Here is a 14135-nt window from a genome sequence, read left to right on the forward strand (position 1 = left end):
GGTTCAAATCAAGTCTCTGGAATACATCCCCCGCTGGGATGGGTCCTCAGTCCTTTGTTCAAAGCTTCAGCTTGTAGCAAAGTTTCTCCAGAGGTATGAAGCAGGATTGAAGACAAGATGGAGATGAGGCATCAGCCTTATATAGTCTTTTCCAGGTGTAAGAACACCTCTTTGTTCTTACTGTGGAAAATTACAGCAAGATGGAGTCTGGAGTCACATGGGCAAGTTCCTGCATACTTTGCTGAGTCTCAAGGCATATTTGCCTTCTCTCAATGGGTCCATTGTATAGCTGATGGTCCTTAATGGGCCATCAAGCAGGCTAGGCAGAGCTAACACCAGTTTGTCTGGGATGTCACCCAGCAGCATAGCATAAGTTTGAAATACAGACAGTATAGAGCCAATATTCATAACTTCAACTACAAAATTGATACACACATATAGACAGCCTAATCATAACCAGTAAACCATAACCTTGTCTTAGACACCCCATTTGACCCCCTTTATACAAGATTTGCGTGCCACTACAGGACCTTGGTTGCAACAATGATCTATATGGTCCCAGATTATATCAATAACGTCACACCTGGGTGGCGAGATAGATCAGTGTATCCAAGGGGACTATCTGTGACTCCATGTTAAGGCTGTTCTGGTGCCTGAGGACTTTACACTTAATAATTAATTGGTGAAAACTAAGTATAGGGCAATCCTGCTTCTTAACAGTCTGCCCTGAGGTTGGTACTCTCACTCTTGAGCCACTGCAGGACAGCCTTTGTGATAGATGGTGCCTTACGCCAAGAATCACAGCAATATTCAGGTTACTCCCAGTCCCAAAGGATCAGTCACTTACCCCAGATCAGTTGCACCCTAGATCTCACACCAAAGACAATGCTTGTACCCAATCCTATAACAAACTATCTAAAGATTTATTAACTAGGAAAAGGAAATAAGTTATTTACAAAGTTAAAGCAGGTAAATACACACACACACACATCAATGAGTTACTGTCTTAAGTTTCAAAAGTAAGATAGGCTTCTCTAATAAGCTGTCCCTTAGCGCTAACCGAAGCTAAACCCTAGGGATCTCCTTCTTATGCCTAGAAAACATTGCCCTTGAGTCCAAGCAGCATAGCGATGCAGTTTCTTCTTGTTAAGGGGTTTTATCCCATTCCAATTCTCTGACCTGCCAGTTCAGCTGATGGGAGGAACTCCTCTTTATTGGGGGCAGAGAGCAAACAACAAAGTCTTTTGTCTTCTGATGATCCACAATAGTGCATCTAGTGGTGATGGGCTGATTTGTTGGGCAGAAGGTAACACCTCCTGTTGGAGACTGGTACTTCACACTGGTTAATGCTTATATCATCTGCATCATCTCACTGGTTAATGCTCCTCCCCTGTCTGGTGATTTACAGTTACAGAGCACACACGTAAATATTACCTGATAACATGGGATGCAGATGATATAAGTGAGATTAATGCATCCAGACCCTTACAAGCATTTCATAAAGTCTAAACACATTCTTATAATTCTAATAACTATTTTAGCAATACTAACACACAGGTGAGGTAGGCTGATTCCAGCTATGCATTTGTCAGTGATCATTTGAGACGTAGGCCCCTTGGCATAAGCTGGCACCTGGTCTGCCAGCGTCACACTGACAATTGCAGGATCTCACAGTGGTAGTCTAAGACCTTGTAAAAGCATTTGATGAATATGTGCAATTTAACGATTTCTCAAATAGCGACTCTTGCTTACTCTGGACACAGCTAACGTCCTGCTGAGGGGGAAAATAACATCCATCTCATAGTACCAAGAAAATATAGCAAAATTGGATGTGCACGCAAAATTAGCCATTAAAAGATCAGTGAGGAGCTGATTAGAGTCTGGGGAGGAATTAGTTTAGTGAAAATAAATAGGTCCGAACACACGATCAGAGTTACTTAGTGTTATTACAGTGAAAAAGATAATAAAGCACAGAAGGAACTAGTGTGTCAACTGAGGAAAAAGAAATAAACCCAGAAATACCACAGGCGTTAAAAAGTAATGGGAGGGACAGCCACGACCCAGAGCCCACTGGGAACATTTTGTTCTGTTCTTTATGTCAAAGTTTCTATAACCTTGAGGGAAACACATGTACAACTTCCAAAAAGTGAGACTGAGTTAAAACGAAAATCACAGCAGGAAGTAGCAAGGACAGCCTCAGCAGCTGTTGGAGTGGTAAAGCGGGAGCACATGATGGGCTCCCAATAGGACTTTACAAACCCCCATAGCGACTGGAGTATTGGGCTATAATGCACAGCCAGATAACACCAACCTCGCTATTTGCCCGAAGGAAGGAGAGCTCCTGAGTGAGTGCTCGAGCTACAGCCTAAACTCCCTCCTTTAACACGGACCTAAAAATATTTGTTAATAGTTATAGTGTCAGTAAGGTGAGTTGTTGATATAGGGAGGGATTTCCAAAGCTGAGATGGGGATTTGGATGGCCAAATCCAATTAATTTCAAAATCCCACCCGAAAAGATCAAGTACTGGAGGTTGTATCAGGACCATGTTGGGCGTGTTATCCATGACCTTCACTCAGTGTAGTTTATACCTGAGCTAAGATTGATACTGTCACCTGATGCTAAAAATGCATTATACTAGTTGGCGTTCATGGGAGTTAAGGCCATTTTATAAAATGAATCCCGACAATGTGAGACACCCGTTGAGCAGCATTGCTGATTGCTGGATCTTGCCCAAACGTCTTTCTGCTTAATAAGAGGGCACATGTTTGTGATACACCCTGTCCTAATCAGCATTTCCTTAGCGCCCTGATAGGATATGATTCAGACATCTCCAGCATTTAAACAGGAAAAGGTGGTGATGGTGGGAATCTCATCTAGCTTCTGTTTTTCGCCAACCCAAATGTGCTCATGCCAATAGTATGAAATGTTGTGGCAACTAGAACAGTATGACTGGACTGAAAGGTGATATTGCTACATTTTACATTCCAGATTAGCATACATCACTATGAAGTAAGTGATGCGTTCCTGAGTTGTCCTTTTTACAGTGACGTCCCAAGATTTTCAACATTTAGGGAGGGGTAGTGCTCTTAAGCATATGTGTATACATTCATTCTTGGGGGTTATAAATGCTCACTATGGGAAGTAACACAGGTTTGGGGTAGTGTAGGGACCAAACAGTCAGCTTGGTGGGAAAGATGAATGTTGTTACAATGATCACTATACAGGGAGCCTTAATTATGTAGTAAACTAATTAACAATCCTGAGTGTAAGTTTTTAAACAGAATAATGAGCTAGTTTGGAAGGGTAACCAGCCAGGGGATAGCTGGGTGCACTCCATGTGGTTCAAGGAAGAAGGGAAGGCTTTCATTGCTAATAAGTTTTGTCCACATTCTGAAATCCATGACATTGATATCCTTCACATGCAGTAGATAGAAATGTTCAAAGGGAACTGCATGGTGCCCCTAACTTAAAGGATGCCCCAGCGGGCACAAATGAATGAGATGGATCAGTTTTGACACACTACTCTTTGGCAAAAGTGTGTTTGTAATTATTTGAAACAAAGTAAAAAGGTTGATGTTTCGGCAGCGGTGTCTTTTCGCCTCTGTAAGTGGTTATGAACTGTAACAATCTTTATATGCTCAGAGTTGATAGACCACCACAGCTGTGAAAAGTGTGGTTATTAATGTGATTGGTATATGCAGGAAAATATTAATAAATTATGATGGTCAAATGAATAAATTACCAGGAGATTATAAAAACCCATCTCCTATTCCAGGGATCCATTTCCAATAATCTCCTACTAATTTGTTCCTCTCACTGTTGCACATATTGTGCAAATTTTAAGGAACAAGTGAAGGCTGTAAGTTGAGTGAAGTCTGAGTGGCTGAAGAACTACATGGCAATGAGAACCACCTAAATCAGGGGACGGCAACCTTTCAGAAGTGGTGTGCCGAGTCTTCATTTATTCACTCTAATTTAAGGTTTTGCGTGCCAATAATACATTTTAATGTTTTTAGAAGGTCTCTTTCTATAAGTCTATAATATATAACTAAACTATAGTTGTATGTAAAGTAAATAAGGTTTTTCAAATGTTTAAGAAGCTTCATTTAAAATTAAATTAAAATGCAGAGCCCCCGGACCGGTGGCCAGGACCCGGGCAGTGTGAGTGCCACTGAAAATCAGCTTGCGTGCCGCCTTCGGCACGTGTGCCATAGATTGCCTACCCCTGACCTAGATCTTCAGCTCTTCATTTCCAAATGTCTTAACTTTATTTTTGAAATTGTATAACTTTTGTAAAGAAAGGGAAAAGTTGGTTTGGGGCATTAGATGGACCACACTTCAACGCATGTTTAACTTGACTCTTATTTAATAAAGATGCATGTTTAAGAACGTATGTTAATTAAAATATGTCAGCTGTACGTACTCACTGTGGGATCTAGAAGTTAAGTTACTTGCTGTCCTGGTTACTCAGAATCATCAGTAATAAAGATACTGCCATCCAAATTCTGCCTTTCATTATCCCTATGCCAATCCGCCATATCTTTCAGTGGTGTTACTCATTAGTAGTAACAAGCCCAGGGATCTGTTCTAGGTCCGATGTTATTTAACATCTTTATTAATGGCCTGGATGTAGGTATAGGGAGCTTACTGATCAAGTCCACAGATGACACAAAGCTGGGGGGTTGCAAACACTTTAGGAGATAGAACTGGATTTTAATAAATTGGAGAAATGGGCTATAGACAACAAAATGAAAATCAAACAAAGACAAATGTAAGGTGCTACGCCTAGGGAAGAAAAACCAAATGCACAAATACAGAATAGGGGATAACTGGCTTGTCAGCAGCACTGCTGAGAAGGATCTGGGAGTTGTGGTGGTTGACAACCTCGACATACGTCAGCAATGTGATGCTGTTGCAAAAAAACAAATGCAATTTTGGGTTGCATTAACAGAGGCATAGCATGCAAGTCACAGGAGCTGATAGTACTGCTCTTCTCGGTGCTAGTTAGGCCTCAGCTGGAGTGCTGTGTCCAGTACTCCAGTCACCAATGCATAGAAGGGATGTAGAGAAACGGGAAAGGATCCAGAGGCAAGTGACAAAGATGATCCAAGGGATGGAACACAAGCCATATGAGCAAAGGCTAAAGGAATTGGGTATGTTTCATTTCGAAAAGAGGAGATTAAGGGGAGGGGAACATGATAGAGGGCTTCAGATACTTGAAAGGCTGCCATAAAATAGATGGAGAAAAGTTGTTCTCTCTTGGGCAGGACAAGAAGCAATAGGTTCAAACTACAGCATAGCCGATTTAGATTAAATCTCAGGAATAGCTTCCTAACTGTAAGAACAGTAGGCCAATGGAACAGACTGCTTCTGGAGCTTGTGGAATCTCCTTCACTGGTGGTTTTCAAAAGGATGCTGATAGCCATCTGTCTTGGATAGTTTAGAGACAACAAATCCTGCATCTTGGCAGGAGGTTAGACAAGACCCTTGCAGTCCTTTCTAACCTATGGTTCTATGATTCTATAACCAAGTGAGATCCCGACATTAGAATTCAGTCAATAACTTGATACATGTGCCAGAATAGGATTCAGCTCACTCTCCCTCCGCTTTGCTGGCCAGGGAGTGCAAACAGGAGTAAAAAGTAATGAAAACATAGTTACCAAAGGAAGCAGATGGGACTCTGATTACAAACAGGAGGAAGATCTGATGAAGATGGAGGTGCCATTTTTACACCACTTTTCAGATTAGAGCTGCACTTAAAATGTGGTAATAATTCTGGGGGGTTCATAATAGCTCAGGAATGTAAACATTTGCTTTCCTATAATGTAACAGCACATTTCAGTTTTCTAAAAAAGTTACCAAAGATTCCATTTGGCAAAGTCACTATGTATCACAATGACTCTTAACTCCTTGTCTGTTTTTTTCCCCCTCGAATAGTTGATTGGAATGCTGTTGGCATGCTGTCTGTCCCGATTTATCACGGCCAATCAGTATGAGATGGTGTAACAAGGTGAGCCGTTATCTCTTTGTACAGTGTGCTGGCCACAAGGTATTCAGTAGCCATGCTCTGCTGTACATTTGTTCATGATAGTAGATTTTGGGTATCTCATGTTTTTATCAAGAATGGGGCCTTTAGCTGTGGGTTCTGCCTCCCTCCGCCCCAATATTTTGCCTGGTGGAAAGAGGGGAATTGCAGCATCACTTGAACATATAGTTTATGAATATTTTGTTACCTCTGAATATATTTTTTTAACAGAGAAAGTTCTGTTGTGAAGCTTGTTAGCAGCTAAAACAATTCATCTCTTTCTCTCTCCTTCCCTAGTCTTTCAGAGATGTGAAATACAGAGCCTGTCTCAAAATCAGGAACTGCAGCAATCTAGGAAGACTTTAAAGAATGTTAGAGCACACTTTCTCGCTCGCACACGCGTGCACACACACACACACACACACACACACCATCTTCTAAACTCCGTACCATGTGTAGTGTACCATTCCGTGAAGTACTATTGCACCACCAAGAGTAGCTTGAACCATTCAGCATCCAGTACTGTACACTCCATCTTAAAGGTTCTGCATATGATGGCACTATATGTATGTTCTTGGTCATACAGTAGTTGCATTGTACGTGAACAATGGTAATCCATTAACAGCATCGATCAGGCCGTGCATGTAGTGACTGGAGGGCAAAATTAGCCTTTCACCATGGTTAATAAGTGTTGCACACGTTCATTTAAACCAGTATATGAAATATATATTCTTTTGCTTTACTAAATCTTAGTTTCTTGTTTTGTTTACTGCTTTACTAAGGTTTTCATCTTCTCGCCACAAATGCCCCCTTCCCCCAAAACACAAGAAATCAGTAACATAACATAAAGATACTTGAAAAATAATGTTATAATGTTGTGCTTGAAGGGAACTGTTATTCCTGATGTTCTACTACATCTTTGATTCTTATTCAATGTTGTATGCCTAGTGCGTATGCCAGTAGACTTTGTCTAGTGCATTTTGCCTCTGAACCTGAACCTGTGTAATACTGTTATTAAGCTGTGTTGTTGCTTACTGTGAAGGCAGTAATTTTGCTTCTTTTATTTTTTTATTAGATAACTATGAACTAATCAAATCGTGCTGTAATGCGGCCTTCATCCTTTTTTCTATTTTCTTTTTTTTCCCATTGACGTTACAGCCACCAAATATATTGTCAAATCAATCAAAACAAAAACAAGCATACAGAATATTTTGGGGGGGAAGCAAAAGTTTAAAACCTTTTTAAAAAAATAGGAATTTTTTAATAATGTCTCTGTCTAGCATGCCAACAAGAATGCGTTGATATTGTATTTGTGAGATATGTATTAATAAATGGAACTATTACAGATTTCTATCTGCTTCACGTTTGTTCTTCAGTCCTAACACAACTCTCAGGGAGAAGTAAAACACAAAGTGCATCGTTATTTAGAATTATGCGTATTTTAACTTGTGACTTGCTTATGAGGCAAAAATAATATTGCCTTGGAAGGAGGTAGTAGCTGGAATTGTTTCAAACTTGGTGAAACAAACTGGAATAAGTGGAAGGTTTTTTTATGGGCTGAATACATACCCTCTGCTTCACAATTACTCCTTTTGTGGCTGGTAACAAAATCTACAGTGTTCAATGATCCAGGTCCTTAATTGTATTGCACACTATTATGGTGTTAAGAATTCCCTTACATTTGTTTTTGCATAGCACTGACTGCAACATTTGTGGAAAGGTATGCACTTGTCTCTCGGCCTTGGAAGGGTCTCTCTCCGTGTGAATATATGGAGAATTTAGGGCCTGACACAAAGCCCATACAAGTCAGTGGTAGTTTTCCATTGACTACAATGGGCTTGGATTGGGCACTAAACCCCCTTAATCTAAAACCCATTGAAATCAATAGGAAGACTCCCATTGACTTCACTAGGCTTTTGTTCAGGCCTTAAATCAGTAATTTACCTGTAAGTTGAGAAGAGAATTTAGCCCTCTTTGTTACTTGGGTAAAAAAGAAAAATGAAGGAGGAAAGCTGTAGCATATGTGGGCATAAACTTTCAAGCCTTTCTGAAAAGTACCATCAAATACAAGAAGTAATTGTACAGTGCCTCAGCCCTACATTGTATACCCGGCGATGAACAGCAGTCTCTTTAAACTATAAAGGCATGTCTTTCTGTAAAGCTTAATAACTGCAGAGGCGTTCAGTATTGTGCATGCATACACAACCCCCCATAATTACATGTGCCTTTGCTGTGTACACTTTGCATATGCACTCAGGTATGGAAACTCTTTTGCTCTGACTAAATTCCAGGAAGATAAAACACCGCTGAGTGACTTGCAGGTAGTGTAAAAATATAGCTGGTTATTGTCTCAAAGCTGCCATTCAGACCCGTTAAGGGCTGAGGTTGAACCTAGATAACACACATTAGGCTTTACTCAAACAAGTTGCAAAATGCCACAAACTGAAGTCCAAGTGCAGGGTATTATTTTTGGTTTCCACATCCCCTGAGCTGAAAGAATAAGGGAACATCTGGACAGATCTTAGATTAAATAGACATATGTGTTAAACGTATGCTCTGACTGCACTTTTACAAAAGCACTGGTGCTGCTATAAACACAACCACCAGGACTCCTTGGCAGAATACAGACCCTCCTTCTGCCTCTTGCTTGTGTTTTCTTTCCCCTTAGCAGCAGGGACACTAGACTCCCTAATTAGTATGGAATAAACCATTCGAAGCAGGTTTTAAATGAGATCTCCAGGAGAATCCTGTAGACCGCAACTCATTACACTGCCTACCCTGGTGCCTGCGTTGGGGATCAGACTCTGATACCAGGTTCTAAGCCAGTGGTGACAGTGGAGCCCGAAGATGGCTCAGGTGTGTGCATGCATACGTGGTCTCTAGCAGCATGCGCTGCTTTTCAGCATTCGCTGCCAATAAATCCATTGTCTGGTATTGATGTTGGCTGGAGTGATCCCTGCTCTCTCATCCAAAATTAAAGGCAACCGTAGTAGTAGTAGTAGTGCTGAGGAATGAACAGGCATGCAGGGATACATAAAGGAAACAAAACATGAAAAGACCTTAAAAGCTCACTGGCACCTTCAGCTTTATTGGGGTGGGAGCTTGCACTTGGGGGGGGGAAGCAGAACTTGGTGTCAATCTCTAACCACAGATCATTATTGTTACTGATGTGATCCATTGCTGAGAATAAAGCTGATCTTCACTCTCTCCCTCCTGCTGTATTTGACTGATGCTTGTAACTCCAATAGCTTCACCTTGGCCTTGAGTCTCAATCTGCGCTTTCCAGTGGCAGAGTCTGCTCTGCCTCAGCTCCAGCTCTGCTTTACTTGACACCTATCACTAAACAATAGAATTTCTAAGTTAAGATTTGTTTGTCACCAGCTGATGTTATGTGCCACTTTCCCTAGTAACAGCTGCTTTCCCTGCCACTGCTTGGTTCTGGGTTTTTTTTAAGGTACGTGGAACTGTGTGTGTGTGTGTGTGTGTGTGTGTTGAGATGGGGTAAGATAGGTGGAACTGTGTGTGTGTGTGTGTGTGTGTGTGTGTGTGAGTTGAGATGGGAGTAGTGGTTATTACAAGGGTCCACCATAGCTATGATTACTTTTAGACTTTCAATGTAACCCTCTGTTTTCATATGCTCAGACCTTTCTGAGAAATTCCCCGGACCCTTTCTATGCGTAATCTCAATCCAATGGCTGGTTGTGTTTATGTTGTTTTGTTTTTCTTTTTAATTCCTTCAGCCATTTTTAAGCTGTGAAAGGGTAAAATCCCCTCCCCCACCCCCCTAATTTTATGAAAATGTAAAGATGCTTTAGCTCACAAGTAGCTGAAATTCAGCATCTGACAATGTGAGATTGACTAGTCGTTTCTCAGAAGAGCTGAAAACTTGCCTTAATCGTGGGGGACAGAGCTATAAGAATGTTCAAATTCGTCAATGTGCACAGACATTAGTAACTTTGGCTAATGTTGGAAGCTATAAAACGAAGTACTACACTAAGGACTAAATCCTGCTTGGCTGATTCGCACAAGTAGTTCCCTTAACTTTCCTAGCTGGCAAATTACTGCACCTCTAGAGCCAGGAAAGTGCTTACAAAACACGGGTTTTCTGGCTTCCATCCTCCCAACCCCAAAACCAGAAAATTAAATAAAAATCAAATGTATTCTTGATGTTCTGCACTGTGGTATTTAAATAAATGTGTGTATATAATACTGAGAGAGGAGAAACCTGTATATTTAAGCAGGTTAATCATTAACATTTGTCCTGCAGTGAAGTTGCCTTCTGCTCAGTTTTGCTGGGTCTCTGTGGTCTGTGCTGGTTCAGGAGGAAGGACGATGCATTGTTCTCCTCAAGAACAGTATGTGGATTCTGTGCTTTGCAGCTTCACGATCCATCAGGCAGGCCTGGCAGTAGCTGTAGGAAATCAAACACTGGAAATGACTGACTGTGCATTTGGGCAAATTGAGGGCAATCAATTAAAAGCTGGATTTTGCATAAAGACTGGAACTCCAAGCAGACCAACTTTCCTTCGTTATTGATGTCTGCCTTTCTTGTACACGCCACAGTGCAGAGAAAAGGAATTGGTGTCCTAGCTTTTGTTTGGGCCCTGTCACTAGACTGCTGTATATTTGCTGTTTCATTTGTTTCCCTGTATTGATTTTTCTATTATAAATGATATGTGCTCCACATTCAAACCTGGGAAAGTTCGGAGCAAGATCCAAACGTTGCAGCTTGGCCTCAACTCTGATTGGAATGTCTTTTTTTTAAAAAACACCTTTTATTTATATTGCCTGTGCAGTTCTGTATTGCTGAACCTCCAGCTAAAAGGGCAAATGAACAGCTGCCTTCAGAGACCAGGTCATTCTTCAGCTCAGCCTGTGGGGAGCTGTCTCTCTCTGTCAGGAACAGTAGTTTCCTTGCTGGAGCATTCCCTTGGCTTTTGATAGCTCTGAGTTTGGCACGCTGAAGTCTGCTCCTTTTATGCCAACGCAGCCCACTGCTTCTCTGCTCTGCTATGCTGCAGAACAATGTTCACGGTTTAATTAATGTGAAGAATGCCAATACAATTTCTGCATAAATGCTGGGCAGCTTTCATGTAACTCCTCTAGGGGGATTTTTTTTTCAGGCTATGGAAATGCTGTTTACAAGCACAGTTTCCTCGTATTCCCCCCCTTCTTGCCCCAGTGGTGTATGCTTGATTTGTTTCCAATTTGCAGTAAGCCTGGTGTTCTATTAGTGGCTTTGCTTCGTGTATGTAGTAGAATGTGCACTTTCTACCTTGTCCTTCAACCATATGATTTATGGGGACAGCTCCTGCATACCTCATCCCTGAGAATTCAATGGGACTTTTGGTACACAGAGGATTAGAGAATCAGGCCAGACCCTGCAGTTTTTATTCTAGGAAAACTCCCATGGAAGTCAGGACAGCAGCTGTAAAAAGGTAAGTACTACAAGCTCTTCTTCAGACAGCTCTAAAAATGTATCCTGTCTCTCTACAACACCCCTCCCCCAATCAACTGAGTATTTTAATCAAGCAGGAAATTTGAACCAACAAAGAATCACACTAGGTGGCCTTTTAAGTTCATTTCAGTCAAAGTTGTATCTTGCTCTGATTGAAGGGTGATGCTGAATTAAGGGTCATCTCTGACAGGCACAGCAGCTTGCGGTGAAGGAATCCCAGAGAGGATTTGGCCCACCAGCAGTCCCAGTCTCTCCCACTGCAATAGGATTCGTCTGCCCAAAGGAGAACGGAGGTTGGGCTGCGAACATCTTCCCTGTGATTCACCTGGTTAGAGGAGGAAGTGGGTCACACCAGCTTCCTCTCAAATTTCCTACCGATCAAGGGCTGTTTGGGCCAAGATGCTGATGCTGAGTGATGGGGTGCCAGGCCACTGAACTGGATTTGAATTCTGGTCCCATTTCAGTGAAGCATGCGCTTAACTTTAACCATGTGCGTAATCCCATCCCTAGCCAACAGCACACTTCAAATAGGTGCTTAAGCGCTTTGCTAAATCAGAGGGAGTTGCTGGGCTACCATCAGCCTCTCCAGAGATCCTGCTTGTCTGGGTGAGGGGGTATCAGACTGAGCTGTCTATGGACTCCTTGGGGGAACCTGTTACAGGCGGTGGGCGGAGTTCTTTCAGCACATATCTCCTATTTCCACAACCTGGTACTGGGCTTATTCTACATGCTGCTCCAGTCTCTAACCTTTCCACAGATGAGCAAAGTGCAGGAAACAGAGAAATAATCAATTTCTCATTAATGTAAAAGTAAAACCAAATGATTTTGTAAATGCAGGTTCCTCCCAGGCTGCAATAATCTCGCTGTAGGTTAACATGGCAGCAAGGTCTGCGGAAATGAAGGGGCCATTAATAATTTTGCAAGCGGAGCAACGGTGATAAAAATAGCTGTGCCGTTTTCAGATGGTCCAAGGAGATACTGAGAAGCTGTTCCTTCAAAATAACAGACTAAAACAAATCTAGTATGACTCCAGGCCAGAATCAGTCGATCCTACATGCTGCTCTTTGGGTGTGAAATGCACGCCTGTGCAAAGGGCCAACACAAGCCCTATGCACCACTTGCACCCTACTTTGAGAGATCCCATGGGACTTAACTAGTGCATGGACCTTGCTCTGGCCCTCTGCACAGGGGTGAATTTCACCTCAAGGGAAAGCCTTGGGGTATTTTACAGAGGTTAATATTAGTGTGAACATTTTCAGCTACAGAAAAGCAGTTGATCTTAATGGTTATGTTCACTGTAGGCAGTGACATACTGTCTGGGAGCTGGGGTGAGTGCTGGATTATGCTGATGAACACAGCCTGTATGTATAGGTTTTGCCAGTGGCATTGCTTTACATTTGACCCAATCCTGCAGGCCTTATTCAGGCAAAGCTCCCATTGCAATGAGTCCTGCCTGGCTCAGAGTGCAGGATCAGGGCCACAATGTCTAGCCAGAAAGAATTGGTTCTCCACACCGTTTAGCCCACCATTTCTTCACACCAGCATCAAAATGGAGCTCTATCATCAGGGCAGGGAGGGAGCCTGGATGGAACCCGTTTGCAGCCCATTAGTACTGTGGTTCTCAACCAGAAGTATGGGTACCCCTGGGGGTACACAGAGATCTTCCAGGGGGTACATCAGCTCAGCTAGATATTTGCCTAGTTCTTCTTCAAGTGCTTGTTCACGTCCATTCCACATTAGGTGCACACGCGTCGGAAACTTTTTCCCTTAGCGGCTCCTGGCGGGCCCCCCCCCCCGAGTGGCACCACTGCGCCATGCATATGTATCCCCGCTGGCCCGACCCCTCCAGTTCCTTCTTACTGTCCGTGGCGGCATTGGAACAGTCTGTTGCTCTTGTAGGAGAAGCAATCCCTTAGCTTTAGAGTACTTAGCTGCTATCGGTTCGTTAGCATTCCTTTGTTGTGGACACTTAGTAGATTAGGTGCTTGGAGGCTTCCAACACCCGCCCCGGGCCACGGGGCATGCCGCAGGCCCATGGGTTTAAGGCTTGTGCCACGTGCTGCAAGCCTATGCCGGTTAGTGACCCCCACGACTCCTGTCTACGTTGCCTGGGGGAAGCACACCAAATGGAATGGTGTAAGATTTGCAAGGCATTCAAGCCAACAAAGAAAGAGAGAGACTTTCGTTTGAAACAATTGTTCATGGAGGCTGCGCTGCAGCCACTGGGCCTGGAGCGCCCGACGTCGGCTCCAGCTTCCTCGGTGCGGAGTGCCCTAGAGTCATCAAGAGACCCGGTGCCGGCCAAGCACCGCAAGCCATCAGCTCAGGAGCGCCAAAGTAGGCCCCGGCACCGCTCATCCTCACCGGTGCGGCCCAAGGCGCAGCCGAAGGAAGGGCGTGGACGTTCCCCGCAAAGGAGACCAGAGCCATCCAAGGCCCCGAGCACCGGGAAGAGAGTAGTGGATGCTGTACCGGCGCCGTCACTGGTAATACCGGCGCCACAAGTCCAACTCTATGTGAACTCAGTGCGGACGATGGGCTCGAGGGCATAGGGAGATCATCCCTCCACGCCTGACACCTTTGAGGCGGCGAAGGACCTCATTGGGTTATTGGTGGCGAGCCCCCTCCCGACCAGGGAGACCAGCAGGAAG

The 14135-nt window shown here is 43.2% G+C and overlaps 1 protein-coding gene across 1 annotated transcript in view; it reads left to right on the forward strand.

Annotated features, from left to right (window-relative positions):
- Positions 1-6673, forward strand: part of LOC113406279 (tetraspanin-7) — a 107038-nt gene extending 100365 nt beyond the window's left edge. Inside the window, exons 7-8 of the mRNA XM_026650078.1 lie at positions 5939-6011; positions 6324-6673. Coding sequence (XP_026505863.1) covers positions 5939-6007 — 69 coding nt within the window. The 3' untranslated portion in view covers positions 6008-6011; positions 6324-6673. The remainder of the gene's footprint in view (positions 1-5938; positions 6012-6323) is intronic.
- The last annotated feature ends 7462 nt before the right edge of the window (positions 6674-14135 follow it).

The sequence above is a fragment of the Terrapene carolina genome, unplaced genomic scaffold, assembly GCF_002925995.2.
Source record: "Terrapene carolina triunguis isolate 2854851 unplaced genomic scaffold, T_m_triunguis-2.0 Scaffold24, whole genome shotgun sequence".
NCBI classification, from domain to species: Eukaryota; Metazoa; Chordata; order Testudines; family Emydidae; genus Terrapene; species Terrapene triunguis.